The sequence below is a fragment of the Lontra canadensis genome, unplaced genomic scaffold (assembly GCF_010015895.1).
Source record: "Lontra canadensis isolate GAN:19392208 unplaced genomic scaffold, GSC_riverotter_1.0 scaffold37, whole genome shotgun sequence".
Lineage (NCBI taxonomy): Eukaryota > Metazoa > Chordata > Mammalia > Carnivora > Mustelidae > Lontra > Lontra canadensis.
Genome location: NW_022631031.1, coordinates 1,632,079 through 1,653,223, shown reverse-complemented (window position 1 = coordinate 1,653,223; position 21,145 = coordinate 1,632,079). Strand labels below are relative to the sequence as shown.

At 37.2% G+C, this 21,145-nt stretch overlaps 1 protein-coding gene across 3 annotated transcripts in view; it reads right to left on the bottom strand.

Moving 5' to 3' along the window:
- The window catches only part of NBN (nibrin), a 48,913-nt gene extending 31,899 nt beyond the window's left edge, over positions 1-17,014 (bottom strand). The window contains exons 1-6 of one of the 3 annotated variants that reach the window (XM_032869074.1): positions 16,890-17,014; positions 14,758-14,888; positions 13,469-13,617; positions 12,863-13,022; positions 10,428-10,531; positions 23-140 (exon numbers count right to left, since the gene is read on the bottom strand). In XM_032869074.1, coding sequence (XP_032724965.1) covers positions 23-140; positions 10,428-10,531; positions 12,863-13,022; positions 13,469-13,617; positions 14,758-14,888; positions 16,890-16,926 — 699 coding nt within the window. In that variant the 5' untranslated portion in view covers positions 16,927-17,014. Of the gene's footprint in view, positions 1-22; positions 141-10,427; positions 10,532-12,196; positions 12,280-12,862; positions 13,023-13,468; positions 13,618-14,757; positions 14,889-16,889 lie in introns of those variants that run through there. The other 2 variants (XM_032869075.1, XM_032869076.1) reach the window with 2 other exon arrangements.
- Between the last annotated feature and the right edge of the window lie 4,131 nt (positions 17,015-21,145).

Below are 21,145 nucleotides of genomic sequence, written 5' to 3'. Positions count from 1 at the left end.
AAAATTTAGCTCATAAGATTACCTGTTTGGCATTCAAAAATACAAATGTTTTCCCTTTGAAGATTTGCTTTCTTTCTTGTCGTCCTGACAGATCAATGTTTTTATTTCCAATAGCTGGTTCATCAATAGGTGGGTAAAAGCTGTAAAAAAAAAAAAAAAAAAATTTACAGTACATTTTAAATATATATTATTCTCTATGTATACTGTTATACTGAACAGAGTGGCTATCTAGAAACCAGGAAGGTTTAATTTTCATAATATCATTAATTCATCATTAAACTATTATTTTTTTTTAAGATTTTATTTATTTATTTGATAGAGATCACAAGTAGACAGAGAGGCAGGCAGAGAGAGAGAGAGAGAGAGAGGGAAGCAGGCTCCCTGCCGAGCAGAGAGCCCGATGCGGGACTCGATCCCAGGACCCTGAGATCATGACCTGAGCCGAAGGCAGCGGCTTAACCCACTGAGCCACCCAGGTGCCCCAAACTATTATTTTTTTAAAGTAAGGGTTTTATCTGGGACAAAATGGTGACAGGGGACAGATGCCAAACAGAACAGCATAACTGTTCCTTATTTTTGAAAAAAATATAATCCAAGGGTAGACAATCCCGAAGTACAGTTTAATATACAAGACTCGGACACGTTTTGTGAATTACAAAAGGTTGAAAGAGACACTGTCCACAAAGATCAAATTCTATTCGCATCTTATGTTTCCCGGGAACCAACGTGTGTTAACAATGTTCACATCCAATTCTATGAACTACTATTTTAAGTGTTTTATTAGAGATCCTTTTAGAGAAGCTCAGGAAATTATAAAACTTAAAATATTTGTCAATTTAAATAAAATTTCCAAAGTGAGATTAGAAAACACAATCTTTGGGGGCACCTGGGTGGCTCAGTTCATTAAGCATCTGAACTCTTGATTTGAGCTCAGGTCATCATCTTGAGGTTGTGGGAGCAGCAGGCTATGCACTGGGTATGCAGCCTGCTTAGGATTCTCTCTCCCTCCTACGCCCCCCATCAAAAACACACTTTTAGCTCTTTAACATAATGCTATAAAATAAGAACATCTTAATCATCCATGACAATGAGGGAAAAGAAGAAAATACATAAAATCAACAGGTAATTCTTAAGCCTCACATCAGTTCAGTTTCAACTTTCTGTATAATCAAACCTTCTGCTACAGCAATCTATAATTGATCAGTCCTTCAGCTTAACTCTCTACCTTCAGGTAAAAATTACTAGTTACTAATGCTCATAGATAAGAAAATCCAGTATTGTCAAGATGTCAGTTCTTCCCAACTTGATCTATAGATTAAATGTAACCCCAGTAAACCCCCAGCAAGTTATTTTGTGGGTACTCACAAACAGATTCTGAAGTTTACATAGAGGCAAAAGACCTAGAATAGCCAACATAATATTAAGGAAGAACAAAGTTGGAGTACTAATATGATCCAAATTCAAGATTTACTATAAAGCTACAGTAATCAAGAGAGTCTGGTATTATGAAAAAAATAAAAGAGAACAGAGAGCCCAGAAATATACTGACATAAATTAGTCAACTGATCTTTAACAAAGGAACAAAGGCCGTTCAATGGAGCTCAGATAGTGTTTTCAACAAATGATGATGATACTGGGATGTTTCACATAAAAAAAAAAAGAATCTAGATGCAGACCTTACAGTGTTCACAAAAATTAACTCAAAATGGATCACAGACCTAAAGTAAAATGCTAATCTATAAAACTCCTAGAAGATAACATAAATAAGAGAAGAAAATCCAGATGACCTTTGTTATGGCAGTGACTTTTTAGATACACCAGTCATGATCTATGAATGAAGTAATTATAAGCTAGACTCACTAACATTTAAAACTTCTAAAAAAAATTTTTGAACTTCTGCTCCATGAGAGACGTCAAGAAAATGAGATGTACAAGAAAGTGTGAGAAAATACTTGCAAAACTCACATCTGATAAAGGTCTGTTACCCAAAATATACAAAGAATTCTCAAAATTCAACAGTAAGAAAACAAACAATCTGATTAAAAAATGGGACAAATCTTATAGCAACTTCTTGCTAGACATGTCTCCAGAGGCAAGGGAAACAAAAGCAAAAATCAACTACTGGGACTTCATCAGGATAAAAAGCTTTTGCACAGCAAAGAAAACAACAAAATCAAAAGGCAACCTAGAGAATGGAAGAAGATATTTGCAAATGTCTTATCAGGTAAAGGGCTAATCCAAAATCTATAAAGAATGTATCAAACTCAACAGCCCAAAAAACAAAAAATCCAATCAAGAAATGGGGAGCGCCTGGGTGGCTCAGTGGGTTAACCCACTGCCTTCGGCTCAGGTCATGATCTCAGGGTCCTGCGATCGAGTCCCGCATCGGGCTCTCTGCTCAGCGGGGAGCCCGCTTCTCTCTCTCTCTCTGCCTACTTGTGATCTCTGTCAAATGAATAAATAAAATCTTAAAAAAAAGAAATGGGCAGAAGACATGAACAAACAGATCTCCAAAGAAGACATACAAATGGCTATTAGACACATGAAAAAATGCTCAACATCACTCCTCATCAGGAAAACACAAATCAAAACAAAAACATCATCATCTCACACTAGTCAGAATGGCTAAAATTAACAACTCAGGAAACACCAGACACTGGCAAGGATGCAGAAAAAGGGGAACCCTCTTATACTCTTGGTGGAAATACAAATTGACGCAGTCACTCTGGAAAACAGCATGGAGGTTTCTCAAAAAGTTAAAAATAGAACTACCCCACAACCCACAATAGCACTACTGGGTACTCATCCAAAGGACACAAACAAAATGATTCAAAGGGGCACAGGCACCCCAATGTTTATAGTAGCAATGTCCATAATAGCTAAAATATGAAAAGAGCCCAGATGTCCATTGACGATAAGTGGATAAAGATGTGATACACACACACACACACACACGATGGGAGTATTACTCAGTCATCCAAAAGAATGAAATCTTGCCATTTGCAATAACATGGATCGAATTAGAGAGTATTATATTAAGTGACCTAAGTCAGTCAGAGAAAGACAAATACCATAGGATCTCACTCATATATGGAATTTAAGAAATAAAATAGATGAACATAGGGGAAGGGAAGGAAAAACAGAGGGGAAGGCAAACCATAAGAGACTCTTAGCTATAGGAAACAAACTAAGGGTTGCTGGAAGAAAGGAGGGTACCTAAGGGGATAAGGAAATTGGGTGATGGGCATTAAGGAGGGCACTTGATGTAATGAGCACTGGGTGTTATATGCAACTGATGAGTCACTAAATTCTAACCCTAAAACTAATAAGACACTATATGTTAACTAAATTGAATTTAAGAATTTTTCTTTTGAAAGGACCATAATCTTAACAGCTATGTGACCAAAGAAATATACTGATAACAAATAAGCACAAGATGCTCAACACATCATGTTATCAGGAAAATGGAAATTAGAATGAGACACTATTACACATATATTAGAATGGCCAAAATCCAGAACATAAATAACACCAAACGCTTGTGAGAATGTGGAGTGCCAGGAACTTTCATTCACTGCTGGTGAGAATGCAAAATCGTAAAGCCACTTTGGAAAACAATTTGGTACTTTCTCACAAAACTAACCACATTCTTACTGTATGATCCAGCAACTGCACTCCCTGGTATTTATCCAAAAGAGCTGAAAAAATTAAGTCCATACTAAAACCTGCACAGATGTGAATAGCAGCTTTATTCTTAACTGCCATAACTTGGAAGTAACCAAGATATCCTTCAGTAGGTGAACAGATAAACCATAGTATATTCAAACACTGCAATTATTACTCAGCACTAAAAAGAAATGAGCTACCAAGCCATGAAGACATGGAGAAAGTTTAAATGCATTTTACTAAGTGAAAAAAGCCATTCTGAAAAGGCTACCTACTATATTATTCCAACTATATGACATTCTGGAAAAGGCAAACTATGGAAACGGTAGAGTTGCTGGGAGTTGGGGGAGTGGCAACGATGAACAGGTAGGGTACAGAGGGTTTTCAGGGCAGTAAAAATACTCAGTATGATACTATAATGATTGCTATATGTCATATTTATCCAAACCCACAGAATGTACAATACCAAGAGTAAATCCTAATGTAAATTACGGAATTTGGGTGATTATGACGTCAATGCAGGCTCATGCTACTTTGATGGAGGTACCCCTATTGAGGGAGGCAATACATGTGTGGAAACAGGAAGTACTTGGGGAGCCTCTGTACCTTCCTCTCAATTTTGAAATGAACCTAAAACGGTTCTAAAAAGAAAATCTTAAATTAAAAAAGTTACTAACATATCATGGTGATGATAAGGAAGCAATGTAGGATAGGGAAAATACACAACCTGGACAATCAGTCACTAAACAATCTAGACTCAGCCATCTGCAGAGAGCAACAGCTAATATGGTAAAAATATTTAGGCCATGAGGATCACTCTCCCATATTTTAGAACTAATTTCCTTACATTTTTTCCCCTCGGATTTCTCCTTGGCAACATACGTATTTCACAAAGTTAGCTAAGTCATGATTAAACAACTACATTAATTTTTAATTCTTATAACTGATCAAACCACAAAATGTATGTGTTTTAACCTGCTACAATGGATACTGTACATTTATTCTAAGACAGTGATTCCTAGAACCTGCAATCTCAAATAAATGAGTTATCTGCAGGCAACAGCTGACCTAGCCAACAGAGGGAAATGCAACCTACTGCATTATTCTGATTTCTAAACACCTGACTTTACAATTCTATTTATTTACTTTTAAAGACACAGAGAATAGTGAAAACTATTTTAACCATTTAAGTTATATCTACAATAAGAAAAGTTAGTGCTAGAAAATTAGTAAATATTCAGGGCGCCTGGATGGGTCAGTGGGTTAAAGCCTCTGCCTTCGGTTCAGGTCATGATACCAGGTTCCTGGGATCAAGCCCCACATGGGGCTCTCTGCTCAGCAGGGAGCCTGCTTCCTCCTCTCTCTCTCTCTCTGCCTGCCTCTCTGCCTATTTGTGATCTCTGTCTGTCAAATAAATAAATAAAATCTTAAAAAAAAAAAGAAAATTAGTAAATATTCTAATTCATAAATAAGATAATTTTTACTATCTCTTTGAATGCCTTTTATCCTCTCCCTTTTAATAAGAATTCTCGCATATTTCACACTTCTTTCAGTGTGAAAGGCAACTATCACTTCACTTACACACAAATGGCTAGTTCACGAATTAGTGTACATAGTACTGTAACACCAGATGATGGAGCCAGTCCTAGGTAAAAATGGTGTGTAAATGTTTAGCACATACATAGAGCTGAGTAGATGTGAGTCTTACTGCCTTCCACTGACAATGAAATATGATTTTTAAATTAACTACACCACTGTTAATCACACTGTCATTCTTAATTTTATCCCAACTAATAGTTTACTATACCCAGAAAACAGTTCATTATAGTTTAGTTCAATGAAGACTGAACATTTGTTAAACCTTGAATCACGTTCCTAAAGATAGGAGCATCATATACCTTTAGTTTTTCTTGATGGCACTATCAGAGTTCTAACTTCAATGTGTGTCATTTTTAGTATTTGGCTCTTCTACCAAGTGCCATGAGGGCAGAAACTGCAATGCTTTTTGGCTCATCACTATATCCTCAGGTCTATATTGCTTAATTCATGATAGGCATTAAGAAATATTTGGTAGTAAACTGATAGTACAAAATATAAATTAAAAGTAGACCAAAAAAATGTAAACATCCCTTAACTGCCCCTATATATAGATTTGAGCATTAAAATTCTGGGACTGAAAAAATATGTTTTTGTTTTCTTTTTTCTAAAGATTTTATTTGACAGAGATCACAAGTAGGCAGAGAAGCAGGCAGACAGAGGTGGGGGAAGCAGGCTCCCTGCTGAGCAGAGAGCCCAATGCGGGGCTCGATCCCAGGACCCTGAGATCATGACCTGAGCCAAAAGCAGAGGCTTATTAGCCCACTGAGCCACCCAGGTGCCCCTTGATTTTCTTTTAAAAACAGTGGTAAATTTGAGCCACTCAGTAAGACTGATCTTGCAAAAAAAATACATCACTGTATTGTGAAGAATCTAACCAAACATTGGGGTCAAGAACACATGTGTATACATACATACATAATACATACATGTATGTATGTATATACATACATACATGTATGTATGTATATACATATATGAATATATATATCAAATTATTGATAATACAGCAAATACACTAAGCTCTGAACTTTATATACCTAGACAAGACTTCTTCTCTTTACTAGTGTAACAATGAGAACAAGAAAAGAAACTAATAATAAATGTGAGGAACATGATTAAAAATCAGTATTTCTAAAGCAGTATGTTCTAGAAGTTTTAAAGCATTTCTGAGGCTCTAGTGATTTGACAGTAAAAAAAATTTAGAAAAGAGTAAATTAACGTGGCAGAGACCAAGGTTAGAGGCACACTGCCTAAATAATTTCTGTAATTTATATAGAAACTTTGAGAGCTACAAATAATGTCTTATTATCTAGTAACTAGTACATATAATTCACAAATTCTAGAAAATATTAATCTAGAAATACTGACTTTTTCCTATGTACATTTTTATGGCTTTTAAATTCCTTAAATCATCTTCAATAAATTTCATTTAATTCAAAGAACATCATTTTAATATCTGTCCATAAATTTCATCTAATTCAAAGTACATCATCTTAATTTCTGTCCCCAAATTTCTCAAATACAGAATTTTTCTCAATTTATGTAAATTTTGGTCATGGAAACTGCATTTCAAGCCACAACATTCATTTGCCCAACATCTGGACAGCTGTTTATTTCATTAGTCAGTCCTATAGCCCCATGTTCATAATTTGTATAAGAACTTATTATACCACTTCCTTTTGGTGATCTCTGAAAGGCCCAAATTACAGTGACATTCAAACTTGTAAAAATATAAGGTTATATTGTCAGGAAAAAATTTGTGCTATATGTCAGACTTCTTTGCCTTGAATTTTGATTGATTATATACACTCAACTCCATAAACTAAGACTGTTTAAGACTAATGTGTCTCTTGGGTCTGATATTTGACTAAAAGCCAGTTAGTTAGCCTGTTGTTTCGTGGATGTGGGCAGAAGACATAAGACTCCTGGATCAGAGACAATGTGAGCAGCAAGCCTCAGCATATCTATGGTAGATCTCCTCCCTGACCAAGTCCTGTGGGGATGATATAAAAGGCACATACAGTAGGCTGTATTACAGGAGAGAGGAACAATGAAGTTCAGAATCCATGAGTTTCACAGCAAATTATACGCAGGCCTGTTCTCTGTCCCAAAAGGGACACTACCTCTTCCCTTAAGGCTTCTCACTGCAAACGGTAAGAAATGGCCTGGGTATATAGGGCAATCAGGGCCTTGCACTTTTGGCACATTCGACAAGTTGTATTACATGAATGCAAAGATTAACCTTCTCCCAACAGTGTTTTCCCGAAAACAATGACTGTTATTTGAAATACAGTAATTGAGAGAGCACTCCACAGTATGAAACTGTAAAAATTCAAACAAAAGTAACTCCTTCTCTTTTTTAAGGAATCATTTCTTTACGTTCAGAAAATATACAATATTTTAATGAGCTTCCTTTAATAAAGTACTGATTATCAAAATAAATATTTTGAGTGACATCTTCTAAAAATGACTTCATCTACATTGGTATTTTGATGACAGTTTAGACAAATGAGATATCACAAATCACGTCAGGTACATAAAGCTTAAACTCTGTCTTACCCTGTCTCTTGCTAATAGTGCAAGAGATGATGACACAACTGTACTAAATAGAACTAGACTTTTTGTTAGGTTAAAAATATCCCTTTTATTTTAAATACAGTGATAATGCTTTTCAGAACTAGAAGAGACTGTTAAATTTTATTATAGAGCCATCACATTTATTTCATCAACCTTTTGTAACCTATCCTACTATTTAATATTTAAATTGAATCTTTTCTATTTCATAGTTGAGTACATAGTCAAAAAAGACTTCAACATGGATATTAAAATGGGTCCCAGTAAGACGAAGGCAAAAACTAATTTTTCAATGTAATATAAAATGTGATCGATCATCAGTTGCCATTATCAAACACAGGCTAATGTAAATGCTTTTCATGGTTAAGACTGAATGAGAAGATATTAATCTTACAGCAAAGATGTTTTAATATAGTCATCTAAGTTAATACAGTCATAAACTGAAGCTAGAAAAAATTATGTTGAACCTAAAGTCAAAAACAGATCCTGGTTAAACATACCAGGGACTCTAAACAGTAAGTGGAAATCAATGACTAATTCTAAAACTTTCAAGACCATAAAACACATTATCATCATTAGTAGAAACCTATCAGACCCTCCACTTCCAAGTAATGTAGGATTAATAATCATTTATTTTCTGTAGCAAGAATCATTATTTATGGTATTTATTGGCTTCCATAGGGAGGATCATGAATAGGCTTCAGAGAAAGATGTGATTCTCCTGAAATACTATGCAAGTTGGTAGCATGAAAGTTAAGTTTCTGGAGGAAAGACTAGTGTTTTCATGTTCTCACAGGAGTCTAGCACTCAAAATTAAGTTTACAATCATCTATTTTAAAAATCTGAGGACCTCTTTCCAGAGTCTCAAAATATTACATTATACATTAGCCTGAATATAAAATATAAGAAACCTCCCAAATGAAAAAAATAAAAACAAGAAGAAAAATCTGACTTTCAGTAACTTTTAAAAACAGACACATATTAGGCATAAATAGTACCCTCTCCCCCCCCCAAAAAAAACCCAGCAATGGGCAAGACAGTTTATAATAGCTAATGATATTCTGAACTACTAACAGAATTCTTTTTTTTTTTTTAAAGATTTTATTTATTTATTTGACAGAGAGAGATCACAAGTAGACGGAGAGGCAGGCAGAGAGAGAGAGAGAGGGAAGCAGACTCCCTGCTGAGCAGAGAGCCCGATGTGGGACTCGATCCCAGGACCCCGAGATCATGACCTGAGCCGAAGGCAGCGGCTTAACCCACTGAGCCACCCAGGCGCCCCTACTAACAGAATTCTTAACTTGCATGACATTCAAGATTTTTAAAGCCTCAAATATTCAAAGTTGTCCTACAACCTCAAGATGAGCTTACAAATACACAATCTACCTATTAGGCCATATAGACTATAATCTATTAACATATTTTAGGCAAGCATGTTCTTGTGCAAAATTGACTAAAAACACCCATCATTTTATAGTCACCAGCAATTTAACCATGCAATCCGAAAATAAAAATCCAAACATATTCCTCTTCAACCATAGCTCATATTAAAGCATCACATATACTATACAGTAGATAGATCCCTTAGTCGGGTGGTTCACAAATTTAGTGAAGTATCTAAAATCATCATCACCATCATCATAAAGCTATTGTGAATCTTATTCCATACTTACTGCAATCAGCAGCACTTCTTTTAATAAGCACCTACTATAGTGCCAGGCAAAATGCTCAGACTTTGTATACTCTATTACTTAAAGTAACTAATACTATTAAATACTTAAATATAGGACAGGTATTAGTCTCATTTTTCAAAGGAGGTAACTGACGCTCAAAAGAAATAAGCTCCATTCCCAAAGCCACAGTGCTGTTAATATTCTGACCCAGGACTACGTGATTGCACAACAGTGTGGCTGCACCAATTGCAGGACCAACAATTTCAGGGGTCCTGCCTACATGATGCATGGCATTGGAACATGTGGCCTTTTGATTATACCTCTGTGCCATTTGCGGTCCTTTTTTTTGTATAAATATTGGCACAAATGGGGTCACTGGGTGGCTCAGTTGGTTAAGCATCTGCCTTCAGCTCAGGTAATGATCTCATAGTCCTGGGATCAAGCTCCTCGTCAGACTCCCTGCTCAGTAGGGAGTCTGCTTCTCCCTCTTCTTCTAACCCCCACTTTGTGCTAATAAATAAATAAAATCTTAAAAAAAAAAAATATTGGCACATATGTAACATTTCACTGAGATAAGGAACACCAACAAACCCTTTTACATACTAACAACAACAAAAAAACTTCATTAAACTGAGCACTACATCCTGAAACAGTCATTAAAGAGGAAATCAACCTAAATAAAATTAGTGCTATTGCATTCTGCATGTCGTATTTTATCTAAAATACACGATGCAGAACTTCCGGGTTGGTGAACACATGGAGGTGCGGGGAGAGGGGTGTGCCTGGAGTGAGCATGAAGCTCCATGCCCCTTTCCCATACCTTGCCTTATGTATCTCTCTATCAGGCTGTTGGTGAGCATCCTTTATCGTATCCTTTAATAAACTGGTATAGGTTAAAAAAAATACAGGATATACCTTTCAATTTGTGGCGGCTGTTTATTCGACTTAACCGCTTTAAGAAATTCAGCAAAATATTCTGGCTTTACAATCGGACGTCCACAAATGAGTGCACATATTGTCTGGAAAGAAGAAAACACATGTGAATACAAATAATCACGCGATAGCTTTTCTTTAAAGAAAAGTTTTAGGTTAGAGACTACAAAGGGGCTGTTCTGTTCATTAGGTTTTTCCTTTCACTTCTCTAAATTTATAAAGGAGCCACAATCTACAAAACTAAAGTATTTGGTCACTGTTTAATTTTGGTATACAACTCTCTGTATCATCACTTAATTTTAAGGAGCCACATATTACAATATTAATTTAATAATAGCTTTGGGGAGGGCAGAACAATATAACATAAAATAAGTGAATTTTAAAATGTATTCCAATTTAAAAGTTCTTACAATGTTAAAAAGTAGACCTGAGAATTAAGAAAATGTAACAACTACCCTAGAGAAGACAAGATCAAGAGATACACTTGAGCTATAAGATCTTTTCTGCCTAAATGACCTTTGAACGGATTGTAACTATGGAATAAAGTATTTTCAAGAAAGTAAATAAAGGAATAACTGTTTGGGGCGGCATAAAAGCTCAAAATAAATACATGGAGATTGGGGTTAGATAAGGGTGGAGAAACTTCAACTAGCAAGTGAACTAAGCTATAAACGTCAAATAAAAAGGTACCACAAAATCTGAAAAAGATTAGAAACCACCACCACTGGAGATGAAAATAAGGATTCAGCATAATTTTAGGAAATAATCCAACTGAAGAATGTCTAAGTATGCTTCCGATAACATAGGGTATTACTTAAACATGAGCAAGCAATGTAGGGTGTCTCTCAAAACTGGAATCTGAATACAACAACCGCGAATGATGAGTGAAATAACTGGCCTCTGGCAGAGGGCAGGCTCCAATACATGTGATTCTGGGCAAAGGATTTAAGTCCTCCATACCTCAGTTTCCTCTTCAGAAAATAAAAATTTAACTGAATGTTCCGTAAACTTCCTTTTGGTTCTAACATTTAATGATTTTAAAAATATAAGGTAACCTGTACTTTCGGAAAATTTTCCAAAACAAATAATATAGTAAGTAGGTTTTCTTTTTTGGCACATGGCTGATCAAAAATACTGAAAAAGGATTACTCTGCACGTTCGTTGCTGGTGTATATACAGTGACATTCAAATACCAGTGCTGTTCGCATCTCAGTTGCTGGAATAGTGTGTACTTTGGTGAATGGATGCTAGCTCCAAGTCTGTCATGGACTCAGTAAAGTATCTCTCAAGACCGTTTAACTGCCTTTGCTCTTATTTCATAACCACCAAGCAAGTGTATGATTATCTAAATTTCACTTCTCAGGTACCTTAGTACCTTTAAGGGGATTGTGTTGAAGTCTATACATAAATATACAGTCACTATGAGGTTGCATCCCTACTATAAACTAATAAATGGAAGTTTTGATTTATTAGCATAAATTAGTACTCAGGAGGCCAATCACTCTGCTGAATTTATAACCTTCATAAGCTTGCAAACGATCCTTGATCAGTGATAACCCCACCAATATACAAGTTTAACTTGAGGTTCAATTGAGCAGCAAGTCTTTCTCTCTGACACTTGTTCAGCTGTAATATACATATTCTAATTATGTATTAAAAGATTTTTGTACGATCTAATAAGGGAACCTAAATATTTGTTGCTTTTTACTATAGATATTAACCTAAAACAATCTCACATATCTATAGTCAACCTGTTTAAAAGGAGACGAATCACCTCCCAATGTCATTCTTCAATTAGCTTTGGATATAACCAAATCTGATGAAGACGTAAAATCTGAAAACATACCAAAATATATCACTGTTTTAATGAGAGTTGGCATCCTCTAATGATACATATCTACATATCTCTAGATGGTGAAGATACAGTACGGTAATAATAAACTATAAAGTTAAAAGTCTTTTAAGGGCATTATACCAAATAAAAACTTAGTAAAGAGAGGATGAGACCATGAGTTGAGCTGGAGGAAGACAACTTGACAGAAGGGACTAGAGATGCTAACTCTGGAGACTGGCAGTGGACTCCCAGTCTCTAAAAGCTAACTTTTAGACTGGAGATACCAACTACACATTGTAATAAACTTATTGGTGAAAATATAACATAAATCATTTTTAAAATGCTAAATTTTTTAAATGCTAAATATAATTTTATATGCTTTTGCTTGTCTCAAATAATAAACAGGTTATCTTAAACATTATAGCCTAAAGGGTACATGAAGGCACGGACTGACACTATATAAACCCACAACAGTTCTGATAGTTTTAAAATAAATGGCTTTAAAAATGTCTTGTGTATAGTTGGTGAGTAAGCTTAAATTCACAGAACTTATTTTAATATAATATCATGGCATTCAACCTACTTTAATGGTAACTTTGACTGATAACATGACAAGATGAGTACATTCTTCTGTCCAATTGTTTACAGTAAGTCCTCCAAGTTGCAATATAGCTTGATTTAAAGCAGTTTTCCCAGAAACATCTAAACAAGAAGAGCATGCAACCAAAGGCTCATATTCTACTCTGCAAATGAAAATAAGTTACATAAAGTTATATTATCATAGCTCCAGAGATGGCAACTTATAGTACTTTAAGCTCACATCACATGCTACTATTTTAATTTTTATGTATTTTTTTAACTTTCTAATTTATGAAATTATCACTTTCTAAGTCTTGAGTTGCACTTAAGAAAAAACAATGATCTAAGTTAACGTTAAACTTTGACTTATGTGGAATCAAACAAATGTAGCTCCCAACAAGGATCTCTGAGACCATTCCAACTCTTAACTACTCTTGGCACTGACTGACAAAATTCACTAACCACATGCGATGCAAAGTGCACTAATGTAATAAGCAGGAACTAAATTAAATGGTTTTAAATTCATTATCCATAAATATCATGTCCTTTGAAATTTGATCAGTGCAAAACAAAGCCATCCATTTTTAATACCAATTTAAAAAAATCTTACCTGAATTTACTTTCAAACACTCCAAAAGTAACTCTATCCCCTGTCTTCAAACCTTGGGAAAGGCCATTCTGCATTTTTTCCTCATTAACAAAGGTACCATACTTAGAATTATCTTTTATTGTCAATATAGGAGTCTCACCAGTTTGACTCTGAAGCAAATGAACAAAAAAATCAATACAATTAAAGTCTTTTACCACTCTGTAAATACAATTCCCAGGGGGAAAAGGTTTCAAAACAAAAAGCGGATAACTTTTTGAATAGGTAACTGAATAGATGGCCAACCTCCCAACATAGAAGGCAACAGTTACTGTTTCAGTTGCAGGCACAGAACTTGAAATTAATGGCAAGTGTCTGAATTCCAGCATCACTCCTCTTAGAACATGCATTTTCTTTATTTTTGTAAGTCAGTGCAGAGTTTTCTAACCCCTTAATTTCACACATTTGAGAATTTCTTTGCTTTTGTGTGGTCTGTTTTATGCGTAACAGCTTCATCCCTAAGGTTTTTTTTTTCTTTAATTAACTAAATAAAACAGTTAAAAAAAAAAAAGTCCAATGAGAAAAGGCTAGAATGTCTGACTTAAAGTAATAATTTTATTTTTCCTTTAGGAATTTCAATAATAATCTTCTCTTATACCTAAAAAATACAGACCCCAAAGCTAAATATTACTGAACAGATCCCGCATTTGTTGGTATGCAGTCTTTGCTCAAAATAATGGCTTTTATTATCACCAGTATTATCAAGAGCACAGCCATTTATATACACTAGTATTTTTACCACCCACTGTTGTGATTAAAACAACTAACCAACCAAAACAAACTCAAAGCCATTCAAAGAACTGTGAGACATAAGCAACAGGTGTTTTTCCTACTAAAATGAACCAATTCCCACTGTGAAAAACTACATTACATGGGAAATGCCTGTGTTCACATGGCTATAAGAACTCTTTAAAGCAGGAATGTGACTTGGGTCTGTTCACTGCTCTATTGCCAGGGTTGGCACAATGATGGATACAGAGTTAAGCACTTAATGTTCATTCAGTAAGTATAAATGTATTCTACTTCCTTTGAGTTTCTAAATCACTACAAAAGAATAAGACACTGGAACAGAAACTTCAAATATCAAAACAAACACCATTGTTACAACCACCAAAATTAGTATTTAATTTTAACATAAAACACTAACACCTTTATGGAATTAAAAATCCTACAAACTCCCTCATACACACCAAAGTAATCTTGTAATTTCAACCCCCTCACTTTAAACTAGTGAAATAAAATTAGTGACATACCTGGTTGGTTACAGAAAAGTTAGCAGTTAACACAGCATGATTTCGACTGATTGACTGATCACCTTCAATTAGAATGCCACAGTTTTTCCTTCCAACAACGTATTCAACACCAGTCAAAAGTCTGAATGGTTCTAAAAATTTAAAAAAAAAAAAAGTAAATGCATAGACACACATATTTGCTGTACATAGGTACAGCAAATATTTACATAAAATATTTTTATTTTGCTTTTAAGCTTTAATAATCAACTTCAGATAAATCAAAACTTGTAATTTCTATAAAGCCTCACTGAAAGATGCAAAAGATTAGATGGAAAGCTCTAGCATTTTCTAAAGAGAAAACAGTACTGAAAAGTGTTGGCAGTAACTGACTGGCTCAGTCCGTTAAGCCTCTGACCTTTGGTTTCAGCTCAGATCAGGATCTCAGGGTCATGAGACTGAACCCCATATTGGGCTCCGCGCTCAGTGCAGGGTCCTCGAATTCTCTCCCCTCCCCTGCCTCCACCTCCTACGCATGTGTCCGCTGGCTCTCACACATGCTCTCACCCCCTTTCAAATAAATAAAACTTAAAAAAAAGTCTTGCCCAGATCAACATACATAAATATACATTACCAAACAAATCACAATACTATGTTTGGAATCTGATTCAAGAATCCACTGGGAAAAATATAATTTTAAAAAACTGTAAAGAAAAATTTAAAACTTACAAGAACTTTCCCTACCAGATGGTAAACTACACCCTAATGCTACAGTAACTAAAACATATGGTACTGAATCCTGAGTAAACAACATAGGTCAATGCAGTTCAGACCTGATTTAAGTGTGCATTTTGGGGAATTTTGTTTTGTTTTTTTTTTTTCGTTAAAGGTACCATTTCAAGTACATGTTTAGTTTCTAAAAAAAATGTTTAAAATCACAAATTGTTAGGTAATAGCACATTTCTTGGAGACTAGCAGTTTAGTATGGGAGCCTGGGACTCCATCTTCAGAGTGGTAGGGTAATTAGGGCAGATAAACTAGAGAAGTAGAAAGCCAAGCCACGTTTGGATATTTTGTTATTCAGGAACTCTTAGCCTAGAGTGCGCTGTTTCGAGGAAAAAACATTGTGCCTTGGTTTACTTACATTTTTTTCCTAGAGGAAAAATGCCCATAATGTCTGTTAGATTCTGAAAAGAGGTCACAATCTCCTAGAAGTTAAGAATGCTGGCCACTGATGATGGATGCATTTTTCTACTGTTACCTGCCTCTCTCTCTCTGTAGGAACCCAGAGCCAGCCACAGACAACTGTTCCTGGAAAGGAACTAAGTCCTGCTTCCCAGCAACAGCTTCTGTTCTACCTCGGCACTGCTCCAAGTCCACAGGGATGCCTTGATCTTTAGTCTTTTTACTACTTATTTTCCTAACGTCATACGCCGTTTGTAAATTTAGCTCTTTTGCCTATCAGAATAAACTTCCTGGGGGCAGGACCTAATCGTACGCTACCATCTGCTTATCAACCAAAAAGGACTTTGACCAGGCAACCAATTAACAGGAGATAACCATCTGCCCCTGCTGAAAAGTGAACAGAAACAACAACAAAACCCTACTTTTTCAGTTGTTCGGATGACCAAAAAAGGCTCTAAAACAAAACTGAAATCATGACTCTCCTGTGGCTGCCATTTACCCAATTCATCTCTGTGGCTTTTCACAAAATTAAACAATGTGCTCAAAACAAAGTCATCTGCTGCCATCGTGCGCCTAGCCTGGGATAACTTATTCTAAGTGTTTGGCCAAAAGCTTAAAACGCTAAAGGAGAGAGCAGGTGGCCGGCCAAGACTCAATTCCGCGCGGCCTGTAAGCCGGGTCAATGCGGCCAGAGGAGCTGGTCCCAAGTACCGAGAACCTGGCGGTAGGCTGGATGAGGGATGCCACCGCCAAGGACCCGCCGGGCGCTGCCCGGGAAGACAGCGCGGTCCCCACCGCAGTCGTACGGTGCGCGTATCCCCCTCCCGCCGCCTCCCGGGGCGGGGACGACGGAGGCGCCGGAAGGTGGAGAGAGGAACGGGAACCGACCGGAAGCATCACTCCTCAGACCCTCTGCACAACGCAGCTGCTCCCTGGAACACGGTGCCGGGGCCTCTCCCCTCCGCCCTTACCTCGGGCTGGGCCCGCGATGGGGAGCAGCTTCCACATGGGCCTGGGTCCCCCGACTCTCGGCCAACTCGCGGAGGCGTAACCGCGGCTGACCGACGTGCGCGGCCGCAGCTGCCTCAAGCGGCGTGGGCTCCGGAACGTGCGCGCTCCCGGGAGCTGGGCGGCCTAGGAAGAGGAGGGATAAGCAGGAGTGAGACGTGGGCTCGTCGTCGCCACCTGGTGGTTAAGGAGAGGAACAGTGCGATCTGTATTGAAATGTATTGGGTTATGAAGTGTGGATCCCATTGAAAGGTGTTCAACGAATATACATACTTTGAATTATGTTTTCTGGTCGTGAATAGAAATAATTTTTAAAATCAGCTACAAAGCAACGTAAGATTTTCTAATTAAAGGCATTAACATACTAGCCAAGTTTGTAATTCCATGCATTTGTGATTTCTAAAAAAATTGCAGTTACTCCTTTGTATGCACCCTACTGGTGGTGACAGTTAGGATGAAGATAAAGATTTTACAAGTCCATCTTCATTCATCATTTGGTTCCCTTATACCTCTACCCTACTTGGGGACCATAATAATACTCAGAGTTCCTAGGTATCAGTAATGACTGTGTCCAACAATATTAAAAATGTTTAGGCATTCTCTTTTCTGAAGTGTATGGTTTACCAAGGGGATGGCCATAGGTCCCTTTGGGGAAGATTTGGAGGTGGGGTTTGTGTAGGAGAAGTTATTACCATATATTCTCATTACTGTGTTTCAGGGTCCTCCCTCCCGGCATTCCCGCCTCTCCTTTAGCCACTGGGTTATGGACTGATGAACTGGCACAAGTCAGGAAACTGGGGAAGAGACTGAAACTTTTTACTGAGGGTGCTGCTCTCAGCCTTGTGTTCATCCATCCTTCATTTTTTTTTTTTCATTGAGCACGCTCTTATCGGCTAGCTTTTATCTTTTCTCCTAGGGGTTCCATTTTCTATTAATCATCTCCACAGCTTTACAGCTCTCTCTAGGTCAAGATCGTGGACGGCCACTACAATCTTGCCACTCAGTAGGACCGTTGTACCCTTCTGATGGTTAAGTACTGCCACCTGGCCTCTATTGTTTTGGGATTCTATTATCCTTGTTGCTGTCTTTGAACCTAGTTTGGTGACAGTATCTCTTATCATCAGGCATAATCCACAGGGAAAAGCCACAGCTGAGCTTCTCAGTGATGGGGTACCCCTCTCACCAGAAAATTCCTAGTCACTTTGATAAATGGAGCATCTGAATCAGAACTTTGTCATCTAGTTGAATTCCCAGCTTTCCATAGGATAGCCACTCTAGCATGTCCCCTTCCCTGAGCATTTTGCTCCCCTGCTTCCACTATCTGCCATGACAATTCTATTTCTACTTCTCTTAATGTCGGCCACCACTTTCTTCAAGTTTCTATGAGCCATCATGGAAATATGATAGTCATATTTTCTGGGATCCTTACCAGGGAATTCATTCTTCTCTTCCGGATGAGTGCTCCCAAATCAATAAACTCTCCCTTATCCAAATTCATTTTCCATGTCCTCTTGTTCAGCATCCTCAGAATACAGTCCCAAAAGTAGTCTCCTTGCTCCTGCTGACACATGTTGATGAGCCTGCAGCTCCTTTACTATAAAGTCACATCTTCCCTCATCAGTCCTTCCCCAGCTGGGTTACCATATCTTAGCCCTTTATTTTTTGGTTGCAAGAAGAGGAGATGGGGCAATGTCAAAGTAATAAAGGAATATTTATTTGTTGCTTACCAATAGCATAGGTCTGATAATCAGAGGTTAGAAAATTTTGAAAGAGGGAGCACAATGCAGATAGAGTTTTAGATTGGTAGCAAGTTGCTTACTATTCCATGCCCCCTGCTTCCTGTAACTTACTGGCATCTTCTCTCACCTGCTGTTTTGTTGTAAACAAACCCTGCTAGATTGTTTAAGTCTTCATGAAAACTTCCCTCTATGTTTTGCTTTAAATTAAACATGGCTCTCACTCTAGAACAGTCTTTCTCTACTGGTTCTAAGATAGTTGCCCCAATGCCTCTGCCATAGTTACTGACCAGTAGGATATCCACCATATTTTTTGGCCAGGAGGATTATTCTTTCTCCCTAAACCTATACCTTCACTTTCCATTTCAGTGTCTTACTCTTCCCAGACTGGCAAAATATCTCCTAGATAGAACCATTATGTGTGAGTAGCTACCCTTTATGAATCCTGTTCCTGCTGCCTATTGCAGATAAATCCATGTTACTTATCCATATTCATTGAGAACATTGCCACCTGTGTGAGAGCTTTCTTCTCCATCCCAACTCCTGCCATTATTCTCAAGCAACTGTAAGACACAAGTGGAAAACTTGTTTTACCCATTAGGCTCACATTTTTTTGATTTTCTCAAATCCTGTGATTTTCACCTCTACTACACACGTACAACCTCTTTGATGGCCACCCTTTAGAATTTTCTATCACCAGAAACTTCCCCATCTTTAATATCCTACTTTCTGACTGGAGCTGCCTAGCCCTCTACGTTTCTTATATACTCATTCCATAATACCTGCTTTTTAGCTTTATCCAGGTCTCTTACCACTTGATCCCTCCACTTTACGTAGGTGATCAGTCTCCTCTCCTTCAAGATATTCAGGCTGCATACCAGGATTGGAGCTTGAACTACTATTACAGCTCTGCTTTCAGTACTTGGAGCAGCTCTCAGAACTACTTTTAGTCTCAGAGCTCTCACCTCTATAGCTAACTTGTCTATGAGCCCTAAGAAACCCCAACTATGAGCCAATTAATTATACAACCACCTTCTGTACTAAAGCTTCTGCATTAAACTGCCTATCTTTGAAAATGTGGAATCAATGAAAATTCATAACCCCTAATATTAGTTGAACTATAGAACATGACTCATCAGCCCCACTTCCTGCTTTAAAAAAGAAAAAAAAAAAAGTTTTCTTTTCTGGAGTGCCTGGATGGCTCAGTTGGTTATGCAGCTACCTTCGGCTCAGGTCATGATCCCAGGATCCTGGAATCCAGCCCTGCATTGGGTTCCTGGCTCAGTGTAGAATCTGCTTCTCCCTCTCCCTCTGCCTCTGCCTGCTGCTCCCCTTGCTTGTGCGCTCTCTCTCTCTCTCTCTGTCAAGTAAATAGATAAAATCTTAACAAAACAAAACTCATTCTCTGAAGTCCTGAAGAGCTATCCCATACCTTTGCTAATATCTACTCAAATCTGGTCATCTCCTGGCCTCCTTCAAAGAATATGGTGTTGTATGTTACTGAGGAAATTCCTGTAAGGACTTCTTTATAATTTCTATCCTACTCTGTCCTTCTCCCCATCATAAAAGAAACTTCTTTTCTTTTAAAATCTATACCTACACCTCATCCTTACCTTTTTCTCTCTGGTTTCAGGGTATAATTTGACCCTTCAATTTGGGACCAACTCCTCCACTTGTGCTCAATTTAAATCCATTCCTTCTCCTCATCTGTCCCAAGGCCTTGTTTTATCAGTTACCTCCTTCTCCTACATATTTTCCATTTTTCTCTTTGATTCCTTCACCTTATCTTAAAACTATTAAAAGGTCAAGTTGCAGATAAAACAATGGAACAGAATCGATAGAAAACCCGGAAATGAACACACAATGATGTGGTCAACTAATCTTTGACAAAGTAGGAAAGAACATACAACAGAGAGTCTCTCCAAAAAATGGTGTTTGAAGAACTGAACAGCAACATGCAAAAGAATGAAACTGGACCACTTTCTTATACCATACATAAAAATAAGTTCAAAATGGATGAAAGACCTAAATGTAAGACAGGAAACCATTAAAATCCTAGAGGAGAACACAGGCAGTAACCTCTTTGACATTGGCCATAGAAACTTCTTATTATATAGGTCTGCTAAAGGAAGGCAAACAAAAGCAAAAATAAACTATTGGAATTTCATCAGAATAAAAAGCTTCTGCATAGTGAAGAAGAAATCAATAAAACTAAAAGGCAACCTATAGGATGGGAGAAGATATTTGCAAATGACATATCTGATATAGGGTTAGTATCCAAAAATATATAAAGAACTTATCAAACTCAACACCCAAAAAACAAATAATCCAGTTAAAAAAATGGATAGAAGACATGAATAGACATTTGCCCAAAGAAGACATCCAGATGGCAATAGATACATGAAAAACTGTTCAACATCACTTGTCATCAGGGACATACAAATCAGAACTACAATGAGATATCACCTCACACCTGTCAGAAT